Genomic DNA, 15,080 nt, shown 5'->3' on the forward strand with positions numbered 1-15,080 from the left:
TGAAATGCTAATTTCGAAATGGTTCAAATAATGGTACGCTTTTGCACTAGTTCAAACTATGATTGTACACCCTATTTATTTACTAAAAACTAGTCTAACCTTGCTGAATCTTCACACGTGACACAATGCAGTTTATTAACTTCCGCTTCAAGTAGCCATGCGTTTGACTACGCTGGTCCGTATAATTGGAGCAACGTCGTACGCTATCAGCAATGTTTCCGATTTGTACCACCGAAAAACGGTATTCTTTGTGACGAAAATGCGTTCTTCATTGCCCGTCTAGCACGTGCGATTGATTCCCGGTTATAAAAACAGCCTGCGGAAGTTTACGCCCGCTAGTTCTCTTGAGCGGGATTGCCCGGTATCGACGCGAATTTGGTAAAACAATAATGCGAAGGACGAGATGATGGATCACTGTATCGTGACAGTGTTGTTGCTGCTGATGGCAGGGCGGATACTGTGCAATGAAAAGTTTGCCGTAGTGTGTCGGATTGGCGATGTGTCAGCGGTGAAGGACTGTGATCAATTGCACCAGTGTCTCTATGAAGTGCACCCAGTGGAAATGGCACAGTTCATCGGTGGACCGCATAGTATGAGTTGCCGTAATAAGCTGTTCTCTCTGTACGGAGGACCGAGCTCATGCGGGTATTTTGGAAATCTGATCAACTGCCACAAAGGACGGAAAACTCTGGTGGAAACCGTACAGAAGCAATTGCAGAAGAGTGGATTCCGGGGAGTGGACTTTCAGTGCGATCCAGGGCTTCCACAGATCAATCAGGTAGGATTAGGGGGACTTTTATAGGGATAAGTTAATTAAATATGAGATGTTTATCGGCTTTATCAGTCATTTCTACTCAAAGTATGAGGAAGTAGATGATCGAAAGATAATTGAAAATCAACAGATTGAAAGCCGTCCCGGTCTTTTTTGCAGTTGCTGTACAAAAATTGAAACGTAAGTCTTGTGTGGGGTTTAGCAGACCTTCACAAACCTTCGCAGACCACTCATTCGATCACCGATTCGTTTAGTGTCGGTTTTTGCTCTCCGAGTGTGCAGACTTATGTCGTTTTCGGTTATTGCTGGGTCGAACCTAGTTCTGCACCGGATCCGCTCTAACAGCTGTCAAAACGTTCGGTTATTCGTTCAGGTTGGATCGCGATCCGCACCAGATCCGACCCAAAATGAATGAGGTTCGCTCTGCCGATTTATCGAGATCCAACCTAGATTCACCAATACATTCGAACACAAACAGTCAAGCTGGTGTTTATGTTTACGCCAAAGGATAATGAAAACGTAAAAGACACGGATGGGTATTTGATTTTATTTGTTTCATTTGTTAAATTTATCAATTTTGTTGCTGTCTTCCACGCAAACATTGATTATATTTTAATGCTGTCCTGTCTTCAAGTTTCTGTGATGGTGAATCGGATTCAGATATCGACATATTTTTCGCTGATTACCTCAGATGGTAGCTCCATTATAAACAAAATGAGGGTTGAACATTTTGTGGAAAATGTGATTTATAAAATGCAGTGACGAGAAGGTAGCTGCTATTTATTCACTATTACGTTGTGTATTCGTACATATAAGTACTTTAGGTATAATTGCTCTATCAATAGGAAAATAGCGTACCAGAGTATCTGCCGCTATGAAGTTATTTATACCAAAATGTTCTTACCATTATTTTATTCATTATTGCAGTTCTGTGCATAATTTGTTCAAGGTTACGGATTTGAAGAATATACACATAATGTATTAACCCTGGCATTAACCATTTATAAGGCTTTAGCAACTATGTTGCCTTCAACAAATTTAGGAACAGTTTTCATACGAATTGTGCATAATTTTGAGTGGAAGTAAGGTTTTTAATTGTAATTCGTTAAAAACCGACAAAGACATATTTATTCCATTGATATTTATTATGTTAAATCTCCTGTTTTGATTTTGTAGTGAAACATTATTAGCCTCTTTTGTATATTTGGTTTTTGTAGTTCTGACGAAATCGCAATTTATCCCAAAGGGTCCCCTCTGGGGAGAAAAATAGCAGAAAGAATGCAAATAGCAAAAAAGAATGCTGTTCAACTCTTGTACGATTTGATTCTTTGTTTTAAAATAAAAGGCACCAAATCCAAATAAATTTGGTATTGCATATTTCCTTGTTCTGTTCCATTTCAATGACATAATTAATAATTCAAATCTACTGTAACACAATGACTACCCAAAAAGCCATATAGAATCAGCATAATAGTTTACCGGGAAACACGGATTGGCATAAATTCTTTCACGGCAATCCACATTGCCGTCGTCATTCATCACAAGCTCCTAATTACATTAATTCATTGATGGATTAATAGTAATTTTAATCATTGAACAATTAACAAAAGAAACGTCTGATTTCCCCCATAATTCATAAAACAAGAAAAAAATAACACTAATAACAAAATTCAATAGATAAAATATGTCTGTTTCTGCCAGCTGATAAAAGTGCGAATTGAAAACAAAACAGATGATAGGGCTTGAGTTCTCACTAATACCATCATACTGACTCGATCCCGATTCGTTTTTCGTTCGGTTATTCAGAGTCGGGGTCGGACCTGACCCAGGTTTAAAACCGAAAACGACATTAAAGAAATCGAAAAAAAAAATCGATACGCTGTACCATGCCTACTGAACGTGGAGTGAAAATACTCGGATCCGCCAGTTCTATCTTTTTGCATTGGGAATCACCCATCCATGTGTTGTAATCAACTTTGCCGTAGGTAAATCCATCGTAACTTTTGGAAGGACGAGAAAATTCATGTTCTACGAGTAAGCCGTAACTCGCGTGCGAGAACAGAGACATATACCTTCTGTCGATGTTATCAACCATACTCACGGAGCCGGATTTCAAAAGAGCACGCGTCGGGAGCTACTATAGTCAGCTCTTCCACGATAACGATCGCAGTAGCCAGCAAAAGCTTGAAGGATAATACTGTTGACTCGATAGGCATAAAATGACCCAAAGAACAGCCTACGACATAAAGAAGGCAGAATTATGCCAAACGTCCATTACGCCTAACGTACATTATGCCTAACGTTCTTATACCTAACGTATTTATGTCTAACGTCGCGGACCCGATTACGACCATAACAGCTAGGACCCATGTACATATTTGTACGTACGTCGTACAGTCTCTCGCTATGTGACCCGATCTGAAGCAGAATACACAGGGAGTTCGATCTTAACACCACATCTCTTTCTCGCACCGATATACATTGGGATGAAGAACACTAATATAGAGGAAGGTTCGCCTTGTATATAACCGTAGCTGGAATACACAGCTGACGCCTTCTGTTCCGATGACTGTGGAGCATGAAGTGATATCCTGCATGGAGTCTATTACCTTCAATAGAAGCGATTCCAGAATTCGGATCCTACGATACAAAAAATCCGAGAGATCTGCAAACGTATCGTATCGATTCTTAGTTAAGGCATGCTCCTCCTAACCTTGGCGCGTTGCCGGATCCAGTCGAATAGTAAGAAGGTTAACGAGCAGAACGTCCTTCTAATCTTCCAGTTGGACGACCTGGTCCAGATTCTGAACGACCTGTTCGAAACCGTCAGTCAGAGTGTGCAGATCCGCTACCGATTTTTTGGATCGCAGAGCTGGGTGAGCTCGTTGTTCATTCTTCGCATTCTCTTGCACGCCACCAAAGATGGTCCCTAATAAGCACGAGTCTCTCGAACACCCCAAAATGCTTACAAGTCCTCCTCGAGCATGGCACAAGTCTCATGACCGTAGATGACTATCGGTCTTATGAGCGTTCTGTACATGATACATTTCCCGAGCATCACAAGTCAAGTGAATCTGGTTGCAACAACTTAATTGTGACTGAATTTGGTCACATATAAGTTACTTTGATTTGTGCTGCTCGGGTTGGTGCAGCCTGTAGTAGGCCCAACTTGTACAGATAATGCGCCTTCCTATATCAAAACAAACATTATTATCAGCCGTTACAAGGATCCTAGGTAGACGAAATAATCGACCGCCTCAGAAAGTATTTCCGTCTAACGTAACACTGCTTCCCAGGCGGGCCCTGTCGCGCTCGTTTCCACCCACTAGCATGTATTTTGTCTTTGGCGAAACAAATAAATTTACCGGATCTGTTGAAAATCGTACCCCGGCTCTTCGCATGATAGCTTCAATGCGCAAAACAACAGGCACGAAAGTCCATCAGCTTGTCTTAGTTCATGGCATGATTTGAACGAAATGTTCGCCCGAAATCTTTGCACAGTTTTGCACACCAACCAACTTTGCTTTGATCAGTCTGGTAAGCTTCCCATGGGAGCTGTTCTCGTCCATAATTTTCCATAGCTCTACGCGGTCTATGGGAAAATCGACGACTCCCCCTGTTTTCTCAAATAATAATTACATATTTATCCCACTGATGATTAAATTTGTGTAACATTTGATATAATTTAAGGGTTTTAAAGAGGTTTTATTATTTTAGCGTTCTCTCTTTAAAGGAAAAAAGTTTAGTAACTTCGAAAAAATTCAACCAAAACGTGTCTAATTTTACTGGACATAGTTTTATTATTCTAGAACTGAATAACCTTATCGATCATTTCTCATTGAATGGAAAAATAAACCAAGATTATATCTCGTTTACCGCCAGTTTGCCTGTGGGCTAGTCTCTGATTTGACGTTTGTTGACCTGATACAAAGTGTCACACTAACAGGTTTCCTTGTCCAATAAAAATAAACAAAATTACAAAATTACAAATTACGTTTGTGGAGGTCAACTGCTGCCCTCCCATCGTTCCGAGCATTTGTAGGATCCCAGATTCGCCGGGTAAACATATTTCAAACGCTCAAAATCCGCAATCATTTGCCGGTCGAGCAATTCATATCCACTACAATCAACGAACAAATTTTGCTCCTACCTCTCATCGGGTAACGAAAAGTTATTCTAATTTTTCAAACACGCCCTCCTATGCTAGCATCGCTGCAGGCAGGCAAAATTTCATTTCTGAAAATTTACCGACGATGAATGGTTTTCATACCCATTCTTCAACGGGAAATAACGTTCGTTTTGACGACTCAGGTAGCATGTCTGCTTCCGACTTTGATTTTCTTAATGAACAATTGCATCACATGATTGATGCAATGTTTAAAGCAAATACCATTCCTGAAGCTGTTCAGGTTGGTATCGAATTTACTCAAAGAATTGTTATTGGACTTCGTTTTAATGGATCCAAATAATTCTTTGAAAATTTTAAATTGGAATGCCCGCTCTTTAAAGGGTAAGGAAGATGAATTATTCAACTTCCTATCAGTTCATAATGTGCACATTGCCATTATAACTGAAACATATTTAAAACCAGGACTCTCCATTAAAAGAGATCCAAATTATTTTATTTACCGAAATGATCGTCTTGACAGCGCCTGTGGTGGGGTCGCCATTGTCATTAATAGACGTATCAAACATAAATTATATTCTTCGTTTGAAACCAAAGTTTTCGAAACCTTGGGAGTTTCTGTTGAAACAAATTTTGGACAATTATCTTTTATTGCAGCCTACTTGCCTTTTCAATGCAATGGGCAGCAAAAGAATTTGTTGAAAGCTGATCTTCAAATTCTGACTCGCAACAAATCAAAATTCTTCGTAATTGGTGACTTCAATGCCAAACACCGTTCATGGAATAATGCTCAAAGCAATTCCAACGGCAAAATTATATTTGAAGATTGTTCTGCGGGATATTATACTATTCAATATCCCAATGGCCCAACTTGTTTTTCATCCACTCGAAATCCTTCGACAATTGATTTGGTTTTAACGGATTCAAGTCAGCTGTGTGGCCAATTGGTAACTCATGCTGACTTTGACTCTGATCACCTTCCTGTGACATTTGAAATCTCACAAGAAGCCATTTATAATCCTATCAGCTCTACTTTTAATTATCATAGAGCTGATTGGGATTTATATAAAACGTATATCGACAGGAATTTTGATGTTGATATTCCTCTCGATACCAAAAGTGATATTGACAATGCGCTCGTATCTTTGACAAATTTAATTGTCGAAGCCAGAGGTATTGCAATTCCTAGATGTGAAATTAAATTCAACTCCATTATTATTGACGACGATCTTCAGCTACTGATCAGTCTTAAAAATGTGAGGCGAAGGCAATACCAAAGAACTCGCGATCCCGCGTTGAAAGTTATTTGGCGAGATTTGCAAAATGAAATTAAAAAACGTTTCGCTATACTGAGAAATACCAACTTTGAGAATAATGTCTCGAAGTTGGATCCCAGTTCGAAACCCTTTTGGAAATTAACGAAAATTCTTTTAAAACCTCAAAAGCCAATTCCAGCGCTTAAAGAGGGCAATAAAATTTTATTACTAGAAAATTTAAAAACATGAAAGTCCCGGGTGATGATGGTATTTTCTACATACTTATCAAAAAGCTTCCTGAGAGCTCTTTATCCTTTTTGGTTAATTTATTTAACAAATGTTTTCAATTGGCATACTTTCCAGATAAATGGAAAAAAGCCAAAGTTGTTCCAATTTTGAAGCCGGACAAAAATCCAGCTGAGGCTTCTAGTTATCGCCCAATCAGTTTGCTTTCTTCAATAAGCAAATTATTTGAAAAGATTATTTTAAATAGAATGATGGTTCATATTAATGACAAATCTATTTTTGCTGAAGAGCAATTTGGTTTTCGCCATGGGCATTCAACCACTCATCAGTTATTAAGAGTTACGAATTCAAATCTGAAGGATATTCGACTGGAGTTGCTCTTCTTGATATAGAGAAAGCATTTGACAGTGTTTGGTATGAAGGTTTGATTGTAAAATTGATTAATCTTAATTTCAAATCGCTCACTTCAGGTAAACTACCAGAATTTTAAACTGTCTTAAAAACAAACTTTTGATTTAAAAACAAATTTTTAGACCTGCCATGTTGTATGCTGTGCCAATATGGACTAGTTGCTGCAATACCAGAAAGAAGGCACTTCAGAGGATTCAAAATAAAATTTTGAAAATGATTCTGAAGTACCCTCCGTGGTATAGTACCAATGAACTTCATTGAATTTCTAATATTGAGACATTGCAACAAATGTCCAACAAAATAATTTCCAATTTTGAACAAAAATCGTTGCAATCTTCTATTGCAATGATTAGCTCCTTGTACCCTTAGTATAAATTAGGTTAGATTTAGTTTAAGTTAAAAACATTGTAATTCCTACATGGTTCAATTAAACCAGAGGAAAAATCCTAACTGCCAGAGGGAATTGAAATGTATTAATAATAACTAAAAGTAACAAAGCAAATAAGGATGATAGTGTTAAGAAAACACGGAACACCTAGTCTAAGCGATGAATGCATGTATTAGATAATTAGCAAATAAAATTAGTTAAAAAAAAGTCTCCAAGCAAGTAGGGGGAAAGACGGCTTTGGCAGGTTTTGTTCTATTATTGGCAGGGGGTTTCTGTCGACCGAATTTTATGAAATTTGGCCACAATATTCTTTGATATGCAAAGAATGCTTAGGCCTAGTCAGTCATAAAAAAACCCCTTGCCAATAATAGAACAAAACCTGCCAAAGCCGTTATTCCTTCTATTGAAAATGTCAATTTTTCTATCTTTCAGAAAAATCAATATTTTGATAACTTTCATGAAAAAAAAAATTGCTTCCAATGATGTTTTTGAATACACGGAAATAAATGCATACCCACAATCATGAATAAAAAATCATTGAATCAAGAATCATGTCTGTTCATGAAATCATGATTATAATTCATGATTCCAGGAACATTATTCATGGTACTGCGCAATCCTCATCAGTCGACAAAATCCATAACCGGTTATACTTCGAACACTCCCTTTCCAAGAAGTATGAAGAGCTGTCACTGCCGTCATATGGTTTTTTGTCCCATGTTTGCTGGAATTCCCTATATACATGGGATAATTATGCGTAAAATGGCAGGTCAGGTAGTACTCCCGGCTCGCACTCAGTGTACTTAAGTTCAAATACCCTGTCGAGTTTTTTTTTCGATCTCCACAACTAAATCGTAACGTATTGGTTGCGTTACCCGAAAGTAAATCATGAAATCAAGATTTATATTCATGATGTATTTTCATATTATTAAAACAAGTTGGATTCATGAAGTCATGAATTATTTTCACAATTCCGGGAACGGATGTTTACCCGTGTAACTAATTATATTGTTTATCAAGTCCATCTTGAAGCGTATAGATTTTTGCATGTTACATCGGGATATATATCAGAAACAAAAAGTGGGGATCATGTGTGGCCAGTTTCCCCTACTGTAGTATGCCGCCTCGAAATCGATATACACCATGCACCATCTATTGGGATCTGGTATTCACGACATTTTTGGAGGATTTGCCGTACAGTAAAGATCTGGTCCGTTGACGAGCGGTTGTCAACGAAGCCGGCTTGATAAATTCTCACTAACTCATTAACTATTGGTGACAGACAACGGGAGATGATCTGGGATAGCACTTTGCAAACGGCATTAAGGATGGTGTTCACTCGAAACTTATCATACTCTTATGGTCTTTCTTGTAGATGGGGCATATGATCCCTCATTCCACTCCTATGATAGTGAACAGCTACCATCAGTTTCTCTGATTTTGACTATCAGTTTGTGCAGCTAAGTGGCCAGCTTTTCTGGGCCCATCTTGTTGAGCTCTGCTCCGATACCGTTTTTACCACCTAATTTATTGTTCTTGAGCTATTGGATGGCTAGCTTCTCCTAAGGTGGAAACTGCTTTGTTTCCATTGTCCGCTGATCTGACGTAGTCGTCTCTTCCGCTTCCTTGATCTTCACCCCCTGCACTCTTAGCGCCATTTAGGTGTTCTTTAATGTACTCTTCCACCTTTCTATAACCACATGTTCGTTAGTCAATTGTTATCCGTTATCGTCAGTCCATCCTTACCTCTGCACATTATGGCGGCACGAAGCCTTATCGGAATGCGTTAAGCTCCTGATAGAACTTGCATGTTTCTTGATAAAGGCACAGCTGTTGCACTTAGTATTCCGCTTCTTCCAGCGGCGTTTCTTTTTCTGAAAGAGGTTTGTCTGCTGCCTCTGCTTCCATCTATAGCGTTCCATGTTCTGCAGGGTCCCTTGCCTCTGCCAGGGTCCTCCTCCTCCAGAAACTGTCTTTACTCTTCGTCGAAACAATCGTTCCGTTGACTTCGTCCAACATACCCTATGTTATTCTCCGCTGTGTCGTTAATAGCTGCTTTAACTGTTTAACCATTCAGAAAAATATATTAAGCTTTTAGTGGAATGTATTAAACCGTCTAAGACGAATTAAGTACTGTCCATTTAATTCCACCAGTGAATTTTTGTTATCTTTGCAGATACGTATTTCGACCACAACTGTGTGGTCGTCTTCGATGTCTTGTACTTGACTCGACTTGTCGACAAGTCGGTTTGTTTAACCATTATCAAATATAGGTCAGAGTCGATGTTAGCGTTACGATATGTCCTGACCTCAATAATATCGCAGAAGTGCCGTACATCAGAACGTGGTCGATTTGTGATTCTGTCTGCAGATGTGGTCTTCAGGTGTACCGATACGGAAGGTGTGTGGTCCCAAATGGCCGGAGCGAAATTCGATGACAGCAGCTCTCCGTCGGTGCGTGTGCAGTGCACTGTGCACGCCACGGATATCTGACAAGAAGAGGCCGAGTCATGGTTTGCTGCTCACCGATTAACATGCTGAGGTGTTGATGTATACACGTACACGCTGATGATAACTTACTCAAACCCACAGAAGGCTGTGTTGGAAGTAGGTATTGCGTATGGCCATATTTTTGGAGGCGGAGAAATCAATTAATAGTCGTAGGCCGTCGTCAGTCGATGGGCGCTGACCAGTCCATTCATCGATGTCTCCGTTGAACACCTGCAGCCTTATTTGTTGTAGTCGTACAAGGTGTAGGGTCGCATGACCAAGCACTGAACGCCGTTCTTTTTCGAATCGTGTGCCTGAATATCTGCCAGAATCTCCCCATACATCTGCCACAACTAATCAATATTCTGCAACCGCATGTCAACCTGACTTGCAATTGTTGTCCGTAGGTAGCCCTCCTCAAATCTCCAAATGGTTTCCCCGGATGTCTGGGTATTCTTCAGCTGGATCATTAACAGCTTCTGTGCAGGTGGCTTCTTCTCACGGGATGGCACCATAGGCTTCGGCTGGCATATAACACTGAAGCCTACCTGAGGAAACTAATTGTACCTCAATCCTCTTTAATTCAACCAAACTATTCCTGTTCCGATGTAACGTACTACCAACTGTTGTAGCACAGTATATACTCGTTCAATCAGTTAAAAAGGGTTAGGAGAATACCAACTGTAGTATACAGAGACTAGGCTTTGGCGGACATACAGTGTTTCAGCTCTACTGTGAGAATAAACAGCAGCACCAACTTGATTTCAATATGATTTGTTTTGATGCCAACATCTTAATTCCGCATTCAATCACAGCCAACTCGACATTCATTCGCAGTTTGTTTTGTCTTTATTATAGAGGTTTGCAGCCCTAGGCTGGCTCGCCTCTTTCAATCTCAGTACAGATTGGCATCCAAAAAAGAAAAGTTCACTTGAAGTACTGCATAAAGCTGCGGCAGTACATATGCTTATGCTATTTGAACTAAGCTGTGCAATCAATTTTATCAAACTTATCCCTTTCTCACTCATTAATAAAAAAAATCTTCTTTTTTTCAGCAAGACTATGCAGATTTTCTGACCTTGCTGAGGAAAGAAATTGGCAGTGGTTATGTGATTTCGGTGGTTCTACAGAGCGTCAATATCGAACCGTCCGTGGTAACCGTACTGTGTGACGTTGTCGATTTGATTACCATTCCGTTGAATGGATGTGTATCGCAAATTGCCTTGGCCCAGAACCTGATTGGACAAGGTGTGAGCCGTCTGAAAATTCTGCTTGATGTTACCCTACCCGAAATAGTGGTAAGTTTAATGAACGACGCACCATTAACAATAATTGCAATACTATAAAAAAGTTACTTTTCTAGAGTTGCCCATTGGACAGCGGTGTGAACAATTTGTTCTGGGTGGTACAAAATACGGTTAATGTTATCGACAATCAACAACTGCTTGGGGCTACAATCCAACTAGACCGCGATGACACGGCAGGTGTATGTGCGAAAGGTCGTTATCCATTGTTTACGCTGCTAAATTCGTTGCTGAAAAGGTGTGAAGTGACAACTTATGCGCCTCCGGTTTTTAGTACACCTGCGCCGTGTAATTTTAAGGGTTACATTCGAGACACCAGAGACTGCTCCAGCTTTCATTCGTGCAATAATGGAATGTAGGTGATCAAATTAATTTCAATAATGTTAACATTCCAACATCTTAATATGATTATGCATTTCAGAACAAACAAGTTTCAATGTCCTCCAGGGCTAGCCTTTGACCTATGTAGCAGCACTTGCCAACCGGTGGTTCAGGTCAACTGCGATTCGAACTCGTGCACCTTGACTGGAGCCGTTAATGGCGGTTGCCAACAAATACCCATCCCGATTCCGTACCCCATTCTCAATCCGGGAAGCTGTCAGGGCAACTATACTGGATGCAATTCGACGTGCGGAGGTTCTAATTCCGGTGGTTCAGATGAGTGTTTGAATATCACAAGCATTTTCTACCTGAACAATCAAACTTCCGCCTTGTTGGACCTTTTGGACAATACACAACTGGAAGGAACTCTTCAAATAGTTAATAGCCTCACGGGAGACCTACAGAAAGCCTTGGGAGGAATTGTGGGTCAAGTGAACAATCTTCTGAGCAGCTTATTGCTTCACGACGATGCAATAGGTGGTACCTTGGGACAGATGGACCAAATGCAAAAGCAGATGGGACTGCTGGAGAAGCTCTTGAAGGCAGTGTTAGATCTGTTGAATAATCTGCTTGGATTGAACCTTTTGGGTGGAGGAGGAGGAGGAGGCGGTGGTCTTCCAGGTGCAGGGGCTGTCGGTGCCTTAGGAGGACTAGCCGGCAAGGCCGCACCAGTTGACACAAGTGTTGCGTCAGGAGCTACCGGTGCATTGTCAGGTCTGGGAAGACGGTAGCATTTTATTTTTGTTATTATACTATTTTTTTATTTGTAATATATGTGCCAGAGGTTAATAAACTTGAAAAATTATTTCTATCACATTCTTGCTGGATAGGGAGCCCTGCATAATGCGTGCGAGGTACGTGCCGTATCGTAAGTCATATCCAGCCCTCATATCACTAATGAGTTTATAAATATATAAACTTGTAGCGAACACCTAATTTCATCAATTGCAAGTAGTTGGTCAATGGAGAAAGTTACTATTAGTCATGCATCGGGTTTTCTCAGTGATTTTGTTGCTATTTACCATAGCTCGCGTAATGCTAGCTCAAGATTATGATGTGGCATGTCGTATCGAGGATCCTACAAAAGAACCACGATGTAAAGTGTTGAAAAAGTGCACATATCGCGTGTACCCGGTGGAATCTATACAAACTAAAGGAGGGCGGTCCACGAGTAACTGCGCAGGTTTCACCGATTTGTTTTCGATGTACAGCGGTTCGTCGGCATGTGGCTACTTCTCGAACATGATTGGGACAACAAATGGTTGTTCTTCCTTCACAAATATTGTCAAACGTCAGCTTGAAAAAAGTGATTTCCGTGGTGTGGATTTGCAGTGTGATCCAACAATGAATGGAGTCAATGAGGTAATGGTTTTGTGGTTTTGATAATCAGGTCATTATGTTTTGGCAAAAAGTTCGTCTCATAACTATTTGTAAAACTATTAGAACTTAGCTCGATGAATTGAGTATCCGTGTTGAATGAATCAATAAGGTTTTATGCACTGTTTTGGAACGAATTATCTGTAACAATATAATTCTGATAGATGGTTCGTAATATAAAGATATAGGGATAAGTTACCATACATTCTTCTTCCAGACAACCTATAGCTGCTGTCTCCATCAACTGCGCGAGACTGTTGGTAGAGGATACATAATTGGCGTCAGGATTGAGAATCCCAACTTGGGAACTGTGCTGGTCAGCACTCTGAATGCCGCAGTAGACGTAGTGAATTGTCCATTGACTTCTGTTGTACAGAGCCTCATAGCGCAAGGTTTGAGCTCCCGTAAAATAGTAATTGACGTGACGCTTCCATCTGTGATAGTACGTTGCCAAAGTTATGGAATTTCATCACAATATTCATTAATCATCATTGACAGAATTGTCCAACAGAGGTGCTCCAACTGCAAAACATATCTAGTACGGTCCGTTGCCTAAATCTTTTTGGAGCTATTCTTCAGCTAGATCGTGATGATTCAAGCAATGTCTGTGGAGAGGGATCGTACCCATTGTTGAATAGGCTATCTGTTCTGCTGGAAGAGAAAGAACCATGTGACTTTGAAGGCTTCATTCCGAATCCACGTGATCGATCTCAATTCTTCAGCTGTTCCAACGGAGAGTAAGCAGTAAAAGTTCAATCGTCATTAATCATTATTTCTAACACGTAAATTTCCTTGTAGCCATATTCTTCATCAGTGTCCGCCCGGGCAACTATTCGATCGGATGAATGGCACATGCATCCCGTTCCTTCGAGTTTTGTGCAACCAAACTGCGTGCACCTTCACCGGCCCTGTTCAGATTACCAACGATACCAAATTCCTCCCGGTACCTATACCATATCCGACGGATACCCTGCCTACACGAAAACCACGGTGCAATTACAACAATTATCTGGAGGTGCTGAAGAAACTGTTGAATTTAACTGCATCAAATGAGACCATTAGGGATGCCATTCAGAATTTGAAGCAATTGAATGACTCCATGGGCAATATAGTGATCGTATTGAATAACACGAATGGATCCTATGGGAGTGAGGCTATGACCAAAAATCAAAATAACATGGATAAGTTTGGCGAGAAACTTGGGCTTCTTGAAGCGTTGCTAAAAACAGTTAATGACTTAATTAAGAAAGTAACCGGGCTCGATCTCGGTCTGTTTAGTAGTCCAGCGGGAGCTGCAGGGTTGCCTGGTTTACCTGTGGGGAGGTAGAATAAAATTTGTTGAGTCTTTTTGAAGGACTGTTTTTTTTACTTGTAGGGCATGGCTTAAATTACGTAGCTTGACATATTTATGGAGCTCCTCTTGCTATTTTGAGTGTCGAGCCATTTGGTAGAGTACCGTTTCCGTTTGGCCAGACGTAATGTGGCCGAATGCCGTTTTCACGAATGGGTCGATTGACCGTAATCCGTTTGGCCGAATAGGTGAAAATATTTTCTTCCGGTTGCGAGTCGAGAATAGTGAGAAATGCAAAGCGAGTAGTAAAAAAGGCAAAGTGTGAAGCGAAAAGTGAGGAATGAGACATTTCTAACTTTATATGAGAAATAGTATATAAGAAGTGGGAAGTGAACAAACGAGTCGTGAGAAGTGTGAAGTGATAATTTAGATGTTAGAAGTGTGAAATAAGAATTGAGAAGTGTTTAGTGAGGAATGAGAAATGAGAAGTGAATTATGGTAAATGAGAAGGAAGATATGAGATGTGATAAGTGAAGAATGAGAAGTAAAAAGTGAGATGTGAATTGTGAGATGTAAAATATGAGAATCAAAAATTGATATCGTAGTCCATATTCTCTCTTTCTGCCTTTCACTTTCTTCTTTCTTTTCCTTCCTATACGCTTTTTCTTCGCCCTTTTTTCTACTTCCCACTTCTTTTTCCTTACTCCTTCTTTCTCTTTCCTTCTTACTTCTATCTTGTTCCTTGTTACTTCTTCTTCTCTATTTCTTGTTCCTTCTTGTTTCTGCTTTCTTTTTCTTCAATCTTCCTGCTGACGCTTTTTCCTCCGGAAAATCGAGTCTTGTCTGTTCCGCGCTCGTTTATATCGTGCCTCGTTCGCCCTCGTGCGGTGTGCGGTGCAATCTAGCCCATGCTGCATTCTTATCTTCCACTAAATGCTCACATTCGCCGTCATACCAGTCGTTTCTCTGATCCGGGGTACCGTGCCAAGTGCACCAGTTGCGGTGCTACCAATTGCGGATCGAATAGCTCTCCAGCCA

General features: G+C 40.3%; 1 protein-coding gene across 1 annotated transcript; it reads left to right on the forward strand.

Moving 5' to 3' along the window:
• The first annotated feature begins 387 nt into the window (after positions 1–387).
• On the forward strand, positions 388–14,078 carry LOC134204398 (uncharacterized). Its single transcript, XM_062679214.1, has 8 exons — positions 388–778; positions 10,745–10,987; positions 11,053–11,348; positions 11,415–12,088; positions 12,402–12,736; positions 12,969–13,193; positions 13,250–13,488; positions 13,550–14,078. The coding sequence occupies exons 1-8, from the start codon at positions 404–406 to the stop codon at positions 14,076–14,078; spliced, it is 2,916 nt and encodes a 971-aa protein (XP_062535198.1). The 5' UTR covers positions 388–403.
• The last annotated feature ends 1,002 nt before the right edge of the window (positions 14,079–15,080 follow it).

This window comes from Armigeres subalbatus, unplaced genomic scaffold (genome assembly GCF_024139115.2).
Source record: "Armigeres subalbatus isolate Guangzhou_Male unplaced genomic scaffold, GZ_Asu_2 Contig561, whole genome shotgun sequence".
NCBI lineage: Eukaryota > Metazoa > Arthropoda > Insecta > Diptera > Culicidae > Armigeres > Armigeres subalbatus.

Coding starts and splice junctions, on each gene's coding strand:
- LOC134204398 (XM_062679214.1), top strand. CDS start 404: ATGATGGATCACTGTATCGTGACAGTGTTGTTGCTGCTGATGGCAGGG. Junction 779..10,744: donor GGCTTCCACAGATCAATCAG/GTAGGATTAGGG, acceptor TCTTTTTTTCAG/CAAGACTATGCAGATTTTCT. Junction 12,737..12,968: donor CAATGAATGGAGTCAATGAG/GTAATGGTTTTG, acceptor TTCTTCTTCCAG/ACAACCTATAGCTGCTGTCT.